At 38.5% G+C, this 14,012-nt stretch overlaps 1 protein-coding gene across 1 annotated transcript in view; it reads left to right on the top strand.

Moving 5' to 3' along the window:
* Positions 1–14,012, top strand: part of SYNE2 (spectrin repeat containing nuclear envelope protein 2) — a 799,180-nt gene that overhangs the window by 633,207 nt on the left and 151,961 nt on the right. Inside the window, exons 84-86 of the mRNA XM_053697281.1 lie at positions 5,603–5,773; positions 6,207–6,340; positions 7,859–8,063. Coding sequence (XP_053553256.1) covers positions 5,603–5,773; positions 6,207–6,340; positions 7,859–8,063 — 510 coding nt within the window. The remainder of the gene's footprint in view (positions 1–5,602; positions 5,774–6,206; positions 6,341–7,858; positions 8,064–14,012) is intronic.

The following is a 14,012-nucleotide window of genomic DNA, read 5'->3' as shown; positions in this document are numbered from 1 at the left end:
GAGTCAGAGAAACCTCTTTGACCAAGAATCAAGCGTTCAATCTCCATACCTTTAAATTTAAGGATTTGAGATCCTGATGGAAAAAAAGACCTTGCGACAGAAGGTCTGGTCGTAGCGGAAGAGTCCACGGATGGCAAGAGGCCATCCGGACAAGATCTGCATACCAAAACCTGTGAGGCCATGCCGGAGCTACCAGCAGAACAAACGAGCATTCCTTCAGAATCTTGGAGATTACTCTTGGAAGAAGAACTAGAGGCGGAAAGATATAAGCAGGATGATACTTCCAAGGAAGTGATAATGCATCCACTGCTTCCGCCTGAGGATCCCGGGATCTGGACAGATACCTGGGAAGTTTCTTGTTTAGATGAGACGCCATCAGATCTATTTCTGGAAGCTCCCACATTTGAACAATCTGAAGAAATACCTCTGGGTGAAGAGACCATTCGCCCGGATGCAACGTTTGGCGACTGAAATAATCCGCTTCCCAATTGTCTATACCTGGGATATGAACCGCAGAGATTAGACAGGAGCTGGATTCCGCCCAAACCAGAATTCGAGATACTTCTTTCATAGCCAGAGGACTGTGAGTCCCTCCTTGATGATTGATGTATGCCACCGTTGTGACATTGTCTGTCTGAAAACAAATGAACGATTCTCTCTTCAGAAGAGGCCAAGACTGAACAGCTCTGAAAATTGCACGGAGTTCCAAAATATTGATCGGTAATCTCACCTCCTGAGATTCCCAAACTCCTTGTGCCGTCAGAGATCCCCACACAGCTCCCCAACCTGTGAGACTTGCATCTGTTGAAATTACAGTCCAGGTCGGAAGCACAAAAGAAGCCCCCTGAATTAAACGATGGTGATCTGTCCACCACGTTAGAGAGTGTCGTACAATCGGTTTTAAAGATATTAATTGAGATATCTTTGTGTAATCCTTGCACCATTGATTCAGCATACAGAGCTGAAGAGGTCGCATGTGAAAACGAGCAAAGGGGATCGCGTCCGATGCAACAGTCATAAGACCTAGAATTTCCATGCATAAGGCTACCGAAGGGAATGATTGTGACTGAAGGTTTCGACAAGCTGAAATCAATTTTAGACGTCTCTTGTCTGTTAAAGACAGAGTCATGGACACTGAATCTATCTGGAAACCCAGAAAGGTTACCCTTGTCTGAGGAGTCAATGAACTTTTTGGCGAATTGATCCTCCAACCATGATCTTGAAGAAACAACACAAGTCGATTCGTATGAGATTCTGCTAAATGTAAAGACTGAGCAAGTACCAAGATATCGTCCAAATAAGGAAATACCACAATACCCTGTTCTCTGATTACAGACAGAAGGGCACTGAGAACCTTTGTAAAAATTCTTGAAGCTGTAGCTAGGCCAAACGGCAGAGCCACAAACTGGTAATGCTTGTCCAGAAAAGAGAATCTCAGGAACTGATAATGATCTGGATGAATCGGAATATGCAGATATGCATCCTGTAAATCTATTGTGGACATATAATGCCCTTGCTGAACAAAAGGCAAGATAGTCCTTACAGTTATCATTTTGAACGTTGGTATCCTTACATAACGATTCAATATTTTTAGAACCAGAACTGGTCTGAAGGAATTCTCCTTCTTTGGTACAATGAAGAGATTTGAATAAAACCCCATCCCCTGTTCCAAAACTGGAACTGGCATAATTACTCCAGCCAACTCTAGATCTGAAACACAATTCAGAAATGCTTGAGCTTTCACTGGATTTACTGGGACACGGGAAAGAAAAAATCTCTTTGCAGGAGGTCTCATCTTGAAACCAATTCTGTACCCTTCTGAAACAATGTTCTGAATCCAAAGATTGTGAACAGAATTGATCCAAATTTCTTTGAAAAAACGTAACCTGCCCCCTACCAGCTGAGCTGGAATGAGGGCCGCACCTTCATGTGGACTTAGAAGCAGGCTTTGCCTTTCTAGAAGGCTTGGATTTATTCCAGACTGGAGATGGTTTCCAAACTGAAACTGCTCCTGAGGATGAAGGATCAGGCTTTTGTTCTTTGTTGAAACGAAAGGAACGAAAACGATTGTTAGCCCTGTTTTTACCCTTAGATTTTTTATCCTGTGGTAAAAAAGTTCCTTTCCCACCAGTAACAGTTGAGATAATAGAATCCAACTGAGAACCAAATAATTTGTTACCCTGGAAAGAAATGGAAAGTAGAGTTGATTTAGAAGCCATATCAGCATTCCAAGTTTTAAGCCATAAAGCTCTTCTAGCTAAAATAGCTAGAGACATAAACCTGACATCAACTCTGATAATATCAAAAATGGCATCACAGATAAAATTATTAGCATGCTGAAGAAGAATAATAATATTATGAGAATCATGATCTGTTACTTGTTGCGCTAAAGTCTCCAACCAAAAAGTTGAAGCTGCAGCAACATCAGCCAATGATATAGCAGGTCTAAGAAGATTACCTGAACACAGATAAGCTTTTCTTAGAAAGGATTCAATTTTCCTATCTAAAGGATCCTTAAACAAAGTACCATCTGACGTAGGAATAGTAGTACGTTTAGCAAGGGTAGAAATAGCCCCATCAACTTTAGGGATTTTGTCCCAAAATTCTAATCTGTCAGACGGCACAGGATATAATTGCTTGAAACGTTTAGAAGGAGTAAATGAATTACCCAATTTATCCCATTCTCTGGAAATTACTTCAGAAATAGCATTAGGAACAGGAAAAACTTTTGGAATAACCACAGGAGATTTAAATACCTTATCTAAACGTTTAGAATTAGTATCAAGAGGACCAGAATCCTCTATTTCTAAAGCAATTAGTACTTCTTTAAGTAAAGAACGAATAAATTCCATTTTAAATAAATATGAAGATTTATCAGCATCAATCTCTGAGACAGAATCCTCTGAACCAGAAGAGTCATCAGAATCAGAATGATGATGTTCATTTAAAAATTCATCTGTAGAGAGAGAAGTTTTAAAAGATTTTTTATGTTTACTAGAAGGAGAAATAACAGACATAGCCTTCTTGATGGATTCAGAAACAAAATCTCTTATGTTATCAGGAACATTCTGCACCTTAGATGTTGAAGGAACTGCAACAGGCAATGGTACATTACTAAAGGAAATATTATCTGCTTTAACAAGTTTGTCATGGCAATTAATACAGCCGGAGGAATAGCCACCAAAAGTTTACAGCAGATACACTTAGCTTTGGTAGTTCCAGCACTAGACAGCGATTTTCCTGAAGTATCTTCTGACTCAGATGCAACGTGAGACATCTTGCAATATGTAAGAGAAAAAACAACATATAAAGCAAAATTGATCAAATTCCTTAAATGACAGTTTCAGGAATGGGAAAAATGCCAATAAACAAGCTTCTAGTAACCAGAAGCAAAGAAAAAATGAGACTGAAATAATGTGGAGACAAAAGCGACGCCCATATTTTTTAGCGCCAAATAAGACGCCCACATTATTTGGCGCCTAAATGCTTTTTGGCGCCAAAAATGACGCCACATCCGGAGCGCCGACATTTTTGGCGCAAAAGGACGTCAAAAATGACGCAACTTCCGGCAACACGTATGACGCCGGAAACAGAAAAGATTTTTTGCGCCAAAAAAGTCAGCGCCAAGAATGACGCAATAAAATGAAGCATTTTCAGCCCCCGCGAGCCTAACAGCCCACAGGGAAAAAAGAGTCAAATTTTTTAAGGTAAGAAAAAATGATTGATTCAAATGCATTATCCCAAATATGAAACTGACTGTCTGAAAATAAGGAAAGTTGAACATCCTGAGTCAAGGCAAATAAATGTTTGAATACATATATTTAGAACTTTATAAAAAAGTGCCCAACCATAGCTTAGAGTGTCACAGAAAATAAGATTTACTTACCCCAGGACACTCATCTACATGTTTGTAGAAAGCCAAACCAGTACTGAAACGAAAATCAGCAGAGGTAATGGTATATAAATAAGAGTATATCGTCGATCTGAAAAGGGAGGTAAGAGATGAATCTCTACGACCGATAACAGAGAACCTATGAAATAGACCCCGTAGAAGGAGATCACTGCATTCAATAGGCAATACTCTCCTCACATCCCTCTGACATTCACTGCAAGCTGAGAGGAAAACCGGGCTCCAGCCTGCTGCGAAGCACATATCAACGTAGAATCTAGCACAAACTTACTTCACCACCTCCATAGGAGGCAAAGTTTGTAAAACTGAATTGTGGGTGTGGTGAGGGGTGTATTTATAGGCATTTTGAGGTTTGGGAAACTTTGCCCCTCCTGGTAGGAATGTGTATCCCATACGTCACTAGCTCATGGACTCTTGCTAATTACATGAAAGAAATGATTTCCTAGGCTGAAATGTTTGTGTATAGGCAGAAATTATCCACATGGATATGTATGTCAGGAATGATGTCGCAGACAGTGTATAATGATATATTATATTGTGTGTACAGGTCGGTATTGTGTGTCTGAGTAATAGAACAGTATAAAAGTAGCTACCATAATTCCCCTCTTGCACTATATGTCAATAAACATAAGGGGCCAGTACTTAAAGGGACAGTATACACTCATTTTCATATAACTGCATGTAATAGACACTACTATAAAGAATAAGATGCACAGATACTGATATAAAAATCCAGTATAAAACTGTTTAAAAACTTACTTAGAAGCTGTTAGTTTGGCTCTGTTGAAAAGGCAGTTGGAAAGCCCACTGCAAGTGGCAAATAAGACACCCCCCCCCTCCCCCTTCTTTTGCATATGAAAAGACCCTTTACACAAACAGGAGCAAGCTGGAGAAGGTAGCTGACGGTATTCACATAAAACTTTGGGGCTTGGTTAGGAGTCTGAAAATCAGAGCAATGTTATTTAAAAATAAGCAAAACTATACATTTATTTAAAAAAAACCTTTATGGGCTATATAAATAGATCATCTACAAAACATTTATGCAAAGAAAAAATGAGTGTATAATGTCCCTTTAAGACAGAAAATACTCTAGTCACTTTTTTTAAAAAGTAAAAATAAAAACAATTATCTTACAAGAAGCATTAAAGGAATAGTCTAGTGAAAATTAAACTTTCATGATTCAGATAGAGCAGCAATTTATAACAACAATCTAATATAATCGCATTATCACTTTTTCTTCATTCTCTTACTATCTTTATTTGAAAAAGCAGAAATGTAAGCATAGGAGCCGGACCATTTTTGTCTAAATGTAGCCACCAATCAGCAAGCTCTACCCAGGTGCTGAACCAAAAATTGGCCAGCTCCTATGCTTACATTCAAATAAAGATAGCAAGAGAACAAAGAAATATTGATAATAGGAGTAAATTAGAAAGTTGCTTAAAATCGCATGCTCTATCTGAATTATGCAAGTTTAGTTTTGACTAGACTGTCCCTTTAACTGCCCAGACTCGTCCTTTCTGGTCAGTGCCAGTGCTGGGCATACAGCCACAACCACAATGCTATGTATAGGTTGGTGTATGAACTGCACACATAAAACTAATACATTTCAATAACTGATCCTGGTATGTCAGACGCTGTCAGCGCTCGGCCATCAGTTTCTCACACAGCCAAAACGTCATGTTTATTTTTTAGGTGGCAAATCTTAAATCCTCAGCACAGATAACGTTACAGCACTGGAAAGCGTTTGATGAAAATTGTGAAAAAATTAACTGGGTGACGGTTAAATTACTGTTTGTTTTGGAACAAAGCAAATCTCATTCGTTCTCACTGCGAGCACTGCAGAGACACATGAAGAGCCTGCAGGTAAGAACAGAGCTTTAGCTCAAATAACTTACAAGTAGTTGTGACTTTTACTGAAAGAAAAACAAATCTTCTAAAAAAAAAAAAAATGAAAATCAGTTTTCTTGAAATTGTATATTTAAAGGGACATTGTAGTTGAAACTAAGATGATACTATTGCTAACCAACCGTAATCCTTGTAAAGTGTGTAAGGCACCTGTTTATGCACCACAGCAGCATGCTGATTGGTGTTTTGTCTTTGTGGTGAACACCAATAAGAAGCTTGCACCTGGGACACGCTACACATACCGACCACAAAGTGCAAACTATAGAGCCTCAGCGGTTTGCACTAGAATCTTCCAAGAAATCAAATAGATTGTGTGCGTTTGGGGATACATTAGCAGATTGCTTCTCTCTCTGTAATATATTTCCTTTAGCCACCATTTATTTATTTTTAGTCTGTTCAAGATGAAATGGAGCAATATGAAGACAGCTGGACAACGCTGAGAACAAGTACGGACGGGCTGAAGCTCACCTGTAGTCCGTCTGCTTTTGCACTGCTGGAACAGAAGTATGCGGATCTGCACAAACGGTAAAGATCAGCATAATACTAATCACCTGTTATATAGACAAGGCTTTGCGAGAAAGGGCAGACTGGCTAATAACGATCTTCATGTATGTGTTTTACTTTAGCAACCAATATATAATACACTGATTAGTAGCGGACGCAGCATATGCAGCATTGTGTGAATTAGGGTCTTGGTTTCAACTTTTAATACACTCACAAGTTAATGTGGGAGCAATATTTTAGTGCGCCACTTGTAATTTAGCCCATTCTAATTATTATTAACGCTATTATGTATTATTTTTTCCACCAACACATTTCTGTTCATTTAAGGATGAAAATAAAGTACTGTAATCAGATTTATCCTGAAAAACAGCACAGTTTAAAGTTAACATAGGATACACACATAAGTTAACGTAAGACACACACATAAGTTAACGTAAGATACACACATAAGTTAACGTAAGATACACACATAAGTTAACGTAAGACACACACATAAGTTAACGTAAGATACACACATAAGTTAACGTAAGATACACACATAAGTTAACGTAAGATACACACATAAGTTAACGTAAAAAACACACATAAGTTAACGTAAGATACACACATGAGTTAACGTAAGATACACACATGAGTTAACGTAAGATACACACATGAGTTAACGTAAGATACACACATGAGTTAACGTAAGATACACACATAAGTTAACGTAAGATACACACATGAGTTAACGTAAGATACACACATGAGTTAACGTAAGATACACACATGAGTTAACGTAAGATACACACATAAGTTAACGTAAGATACACACATAAGTTAACGTAAGATACACACATGAGTTAACGTAAGATACACACATGAGTTAACGTAAGATACACACATAAGTTAACGTAAGATACACACATAGGTTAACGTAAGATACACACATGAGTTAACGTAAGATACACACATAAGTTAATGTAAGATACACACATAAGTTAACGTAAGATACACACATGAGTTAACGTAAGATACACACATGAGTTAACGTAAGATACACACATAAGTTAACGTAAGATACACACATAGGTTAACGTAAGATACACACATGAGTTAACGTAAGATACACACATAAGTTAACGTAAGATACACACATAGGTTAACGTAAGATACACACATAGGTTAACGCAAGATACACACATGAGTTAACGTAAGATACACACCTAAGTTAACGTAAGACACACACATAAGTTAACGTAAGATACACACATAAGTTAACGTAAGACACACACATAAGTTAACGTAAGATACACACATAAGTTAACGTAAGATACACATGAGTTAACATAAGACACCCACATAAGTTAACGTAAGATACACACATAGGTTAACGTAAGATACACACATAAGTTAACGTAAGACACACACATAAGTTAACATAGGACGCACACATAAGTTAACATAGGACGCACATATAAGTTAACATGATAATGCAGGATAACAATTTCGGAGGTGGTGGAGTTATGGCGCAAATCTGACACACCCTTTGTACGGCAGGTGGGTTGCAGCAAATCAAGATCTTACAAGCCGCTTGCAGTCAGCGCAATTAATACTGCCACTGTGGGAAACCTACGATAACCAACACTCAGAGTTTATCCTAAAACTGCAAGTTATTGAGGTGAAATGTTATCAACTCTTGTGTTCCAAAATATGCGAGGACAAAGCTACCGATACCCTGAGCCAGAGAGTACAAGATGTGCAGGTAGGTGCACCTAATATCATATTATTGTTATACTTTATTTATAAAGCGCCAACGTATCCTGCAGCGTTATCCAATGGTACAATTTGTTTAAATAAAACAATGATACAATACCTGTAAGAGACAAGACAACATGTGACAAACAAATACAGGAGGAATTGAGGGCTCTATTCCCGTGGGAATTTACAGACTAGAAGGGTAGGAGGGTGATAAACAGGAGGTGAGGACTGCAAGGGTGAGAATGATCTTAATACAGACTTAGATGAAGGCAACTATTAGGTAAGTGGAATTGATTTGTTACTAAGTTGGGTGGTTGGCTTCCCTGAACAAAATGTCTTTAGGGATCATTTAAAGGAGGACAGATTAGGGGAAAGTCTGACAGCGCAAGGAGCTGCATTGCAGTGAGTTGGTGCCGCACAAGAAAAGTCCTGCGGTCTAGCATGGGAGGAGGTGATGGTAGAAGATGCGAGGAGCAGGTCATTGTTGGACCTTAGGGGGCAGGCTGGGGTATATTTGTTCATGAGTGAGGACAGATAGTGGCAGGCAGCATTGGTAAAGGGCTTTGTAGGTCAGGGTGAGAATTTTGAGTTTAATTCTGCTGTGAATGGGGAGACAGTGAAGGGACTCACAGATACAGAGCGGCGGGAAAGGTGGATTAACCTAGCAGAGATATTTAGAATGGATTGAAGGGGAGAGAGAGGAGGAAGGCCAGTAGTGAGAAGGTTAAGTCAGGAAATTACAAAGAAGTGTTTAATTATATATTGACCAAGTAAATTCATGATGATACTTTTAGTCTATGCACATGTACTTTTTATTTGTTTAGAATCCTGTAATTTGTCAATAAAGTTTTTTTGTTTGAATTTTGCATGCTACATATTCTGCTTATTATGGGAAGCAGGGACTGTTTGGAGCAGACGTGCGTTACTCCTGCAGCCCTGTTCTCATAACAGTCCCCTGTATCAGGGGTAGCAAATCTACAGCACTATTATCTTATAGACGCAGTTGTGCAATATACTTGTGTAAGTAGGCTTACCATAATATTTAGAGGTGAAACTGGGACCACCTAGTGCAGTGCCAGTGGGGGTGTGGTCAGGAGCGTGCTCAAGGGGGTGTGGCAATTACCGGTCCTTTTAAAGTAGTAGCTTTTATGTGTGTAATGTTTCGTGGATACTCTACCCATCCTCAGTCAAACAAGTGAATCACACAGTTTAAATAGACCATAACACCACCCCCTAGTGAAAAAGGCACCATTACGTTGTCATGGCAAATAAGTCATTAATCTAAATCTCAGATTCTAAATAATGCAAAACAGCAAGCATAATTATCACTTTCATAATTATCAATTTCACAATTTAATATCTGCAGTGTAATATGTGTTTTATGTGTCTAATTAAGGAACAGAGCCAAATACTGATAAGGCATAAATACAACATTGAATGAAAGTAAAAAAGAAACACGTACCTGCTAAAGCTGTTTAAGAGGCTACTCTATACCATAATGCAGGAAGATTACAGCCAAAATGCTATCCTGCATGAAGTAAAGCAATATCCAGGCCAAAAATCCTGCCTGTCTGCACTTCCTAGTCATACCCATATGATTCCCCTAAAGGTGTATTACTGGCAATGTCACCAGGGGTCGGGGGGTGTTAAATTCTTATAAAAATTAACCAAGTAGTACTACAAAATTAAAAAAAAAAACCTATGCTGCTCACTCAGCCTGTATTACTAAATGTAAACTTTGAAGGACACAAACGTTAAGCTAAGCAGGGCTGTATGTAACAAAGTACCAGCATCCAACTATGCTGGAGAGCCACAGTCCAGTCATTTTGAATAATGTGTCTGGGTTTCAAGTGGTCTGAAACACGGACACATGATTTGAAACCTGGCGGTGCCAACCCTACTGGGACAGAATGAACAACTGGGTGGGACACTGGGACAGAGCCTCCAAACCGGGACAATCCCAGTAAAAGTGGGACTTCTGGTAAGCCTAGTTTTATGTGTCTAATTAAGGAACAGAGCCAAATACTGATAAGGCATAAATACAACATTGAATGAAAGCAAAAAAGAAACACATACCTGCTAAAGCTGTTTAAGAGGCTACTCTATACCATAATGCAGGAAGATTACAGCCAAAATGCTATCCTGCATGAAGTAAAGCAAGATCCAGGCCAAAAATCCTGCCTGTCTGTACTTCCTAGTCATACCCATATGATTCCCCTAAAGGTGTATTACCGGCAATGTCACCAGGGGTCAGGAAGGGGGGGTAAATTCTTAGAAAAATAAACCAAGTAGTACTAAAAAAATTTAAAAAACCCTATGCTGCTCACTCAGCCTGTATTACTAAATGTAACCTTTGAAGGACAAGAACGTTAAGCTAAGCAGGGCTGTATGTAACAAAGTAACAGCATCCAACTATGCTGGAGAGCCACAGTCCAGTCATTTTGAATAATGTGTCTGGGTTTCAGGTGGTCTGAAACCAGAACACATGATTTGAAACCTGGAGGTGGCAACCCTACCGGGACAGAATCAACAACTGGGTGGGACACTGGGACAGCGCCTCCAAACCGGGACAATCCCATTAAAAGTGGGACTTCTGGTAAGCCTATGTGTAAGCACAAATGCTTCCTGTAAAAGAATCAGAGAGCTAGTGTGGTTATTGTTACACGACACGTCTGAGCAGTGTTTAAATGTAGGTAATACATTTTACTATATACTGCAAAAATCCTATTCAAAACTGAAATGTGTTGTAAACCACTCTAATTCACTGTCGTTATCACAATGCTCCTACTGAGCATGTGCAAGAATGTAATATGTGTACATGTATGTTTTTTTGTGATTGGCTGATGGCTGTCACATGATGGAGTAGGAAGGAAAATTAAAGTAACTTTAGCATTTGTCAGAAAAAAATCTACTACTCATATAAAATTCAGACTGTGATCTTGCAATTCTGCTTTGGTCCTTAAAGGATTAATTAGAAAAATATATTTTTTAAAAGCTACCATGGGCACCCTAGTCATTTGTTTTAGCAAATGATCACCAATTTGGGCACCCACTCCCAAAAAGGTTTACCACCCCACCCTAGATCATTCACAGCATTTCCCATTTCTGGTGGTGCCGATTTACACTTAAAAGATCAGAGAAATCTGTTTTTATGATATTGTTTTAGCTGAAAAGAATCTGTAAATGTAGTTGTCAGAGACAAATAAACCCATTTGCTGGCATTGTGGAAAACAGTCAAACAAAGCAAATATTATTTTTTAGAGCTGATTTGAAATGTTTTTTCTTGGTCAGTACAGGAGCGTGGCTCAGTAATTGTGCGTTTGTCTCTCTACCTAACGCTACTGTCTGAGCCCCAGCAGCTGGCCCATATTCCAGGTCATTCCAGTCTCAGACATTTGCTGTCTTTGAAGCTTTTATCTATTTTCTAATCTTTCTTTTGGCATTTGTGCCAACCTCCCCTGTGCGGGATGTGGGAATTAACTCACAGCTGTAATTACAATCTGCCGTGGAACTTGCTACAAATTCTCCTACTGTAGACTAAGCCTCCGCACCACGACTTAGACTTTCCCCAACTAAATCTTTATTAATAGATTTAGATCATTGTGTCTAGATGGTATTATCTTATGGTCCAGTGTAGCTGTTTCTATTTTTAGCTACATAAACAAGTATAATATTATTTACAACAATTGTATTTTCTGTAAATTATGAACATAATTGTGAATTTATGTTGTGTGGGTTATAGATATATTTAAGAAAATCATTTGCATTTATAATAGACCGTTTTTTAAATAATAAGTCTATCCCATAAATGTGCCAGTATGTATTCTGCAGCACCGAAATGCCAGAGCAGGACATAAAAATTCCAAAAATGCTTCCAGTCCTCCATAGGTATTTATTGGCTTGTCAATCTGATGTAGCTATATAATGGCTCTGCTACCAGATTAAAGGGACAGTATACACCAGTTTTCATATAACTGAATGTAATAGACACTACTATAAAGAAGAATATGCAGATACTGGTCTAAAAATCCAGTATAAAGCTTTTAAAAACTTACTTAGAAGCTCCCAGTTTAGCTCTGTTGATGAGGCTAGGCTGCGACACCCAATGAAAGGGGCAGGGAAAGCAGAAAGAGCAGACACCCCCCCTTCCTTGCATATCAAAAAAACAGATTACAAAACAGCAGCTGACACTGTGGGGCTTGGTTAGAAGTCTAAAAATCAGCACAATGTTATTAAAAAAAATAAGCAAAACTATACATTGTTAAAAAAAACACACCCAGGTGGGCTATAACCCCTGCGAAAGGACACTTACTTAACTGATTCAGATAGAGGAAATTGTGCACAGTCTTTTTATAAGCACCAGGTTCTACGGCGCATGCGCAGAAGTATGAGTCTGTGGTTGGCTGATTTCTGCCACATGATATGGGGGCTGGTAAATTGCATTGTCTTTTTATTATACATTTGTTGATTTTGCAAATCTACTGCATTAAACATTCATTTAAACACAGAGCAAAATTGCACCACTGGGAGCTAGCTGAACCAATGACAAAAGGCATATGTGTGTGACCCCAATTATCAGCTACCTCCCTGTAATGCACTTCTGCTACTGAGGATATTATTATTATCGGTTATTTGTAGAGCGCCAACAGATTCCGTAGCACTATGTACATATGCTTAACAAGAAAGAATAACGAGAACAAAAGTGAATTTAAAATTGTCTTAAAGTGACATCCTCTGTAACTAACCCAATCATGCAAATGTAACTTTCAGCATGCTTTTAATGTAACACTGAAGTCAAAAGGAAAAGTTGTGATTCAGACTGTGAATAACTTTAAAGACATTCTGATCTACTTCTGTTATAAACATTCCCTCATTACTTGGTCTCCTTTGTTGTAGCTTCTTCAAATGAAAGCATACTGAGTTAGGCTCAGGAGTGTGCACGTGTCTTTGAGCACTATATATACAGTAAAGACATTCTGATCTACTTCTGTTATAAACATTCCCTCATTACTTGGTCTCCTTTGTTGTAGCTTCTTGAAATTAAAGCATACTGAGTTAGGCTCAGGAGTGTGCACGTGTCTTTGAGCACTATATATACAGTAAAGACATTCTGATCTACTTCTGCTATAAACATTCCCTCATTACTTGGTCTCCTTTGTTGTAGCTTCTTGAAATGAAAGCATACTGAGTTAGGCTCAGGAGTGTGCACGTGTCTTTGAGCACTATATATACAGTAAAGACATTCTGATCTACTTCTGTTATAAATATTCCCTCATTACTTGGTCTCCTTTGTTGTAGCTTCTTCAAATGAAAGCATACTGAGTTAGGCTCAGGAGTGTGCACGTGTCTTTGAGCACTATATATACAGTAAAGACATTCTGATCTACTTCTGCTATAAACATTCCCTCATTACTTGGTCTCCTTTGTTGTAGCTTCTTGAAATGAAAGCATACTGAGTTAGGCTCAGGAGTGTGCACGTGTCTTTGAGCACTATATATACAGTAAAGACATTCTGATCTACTTCTGTTATAAATATTCCCTCATTACTTGGTCTCCTTTGTTGTAGCTTCTTCAAATGAAAGCATACTGAGTTAGGCTCAGGAGTGTGCACGTGTCTTTGAGCACTATATATACAGTAAAGACATTCTGATCTACTTCTGTTATAAACATTCCCTCATTACTTGGTCTCCTTTGTTGTAGCTTCTTGAAATTAAAGCATACTGAGTTAGGCTCAGGAGTGTGCACGTGTCTTTGAGCACTATATATACAGTAAAGACATTCTGATCTACTTCTGCTATAAACATTCCCTCATTACTTGGTCTCCTTTGTTGTAGCTTCTTGAAATGAAAGCATACTGAGTTAGGCTCAGGAGTGTGCACGTGTCTTTGAGCACTATATATACAGTAAAGACATTCTGATCTACTTCTGCTATAAACATTCCCTCATTACTTGG

The sequence above is a fragment of the Bombina bombina genome, chromosome 1 (assembly GCF_027579735.1).
Source record: "Bombina bombina isolate aBomBom1 chromosome 1, aBomBom1.pri, whole genome shotgun sequence".
Lineage (NCBI taxonomy): Eukaryota > Metazoa > Chordata > Amphibia > Anura > Bombinatoridae > Bombina > Bombina bombina.
This window is presented reverse-complemented; position numbering and strand designations above follow the sequence as displayed.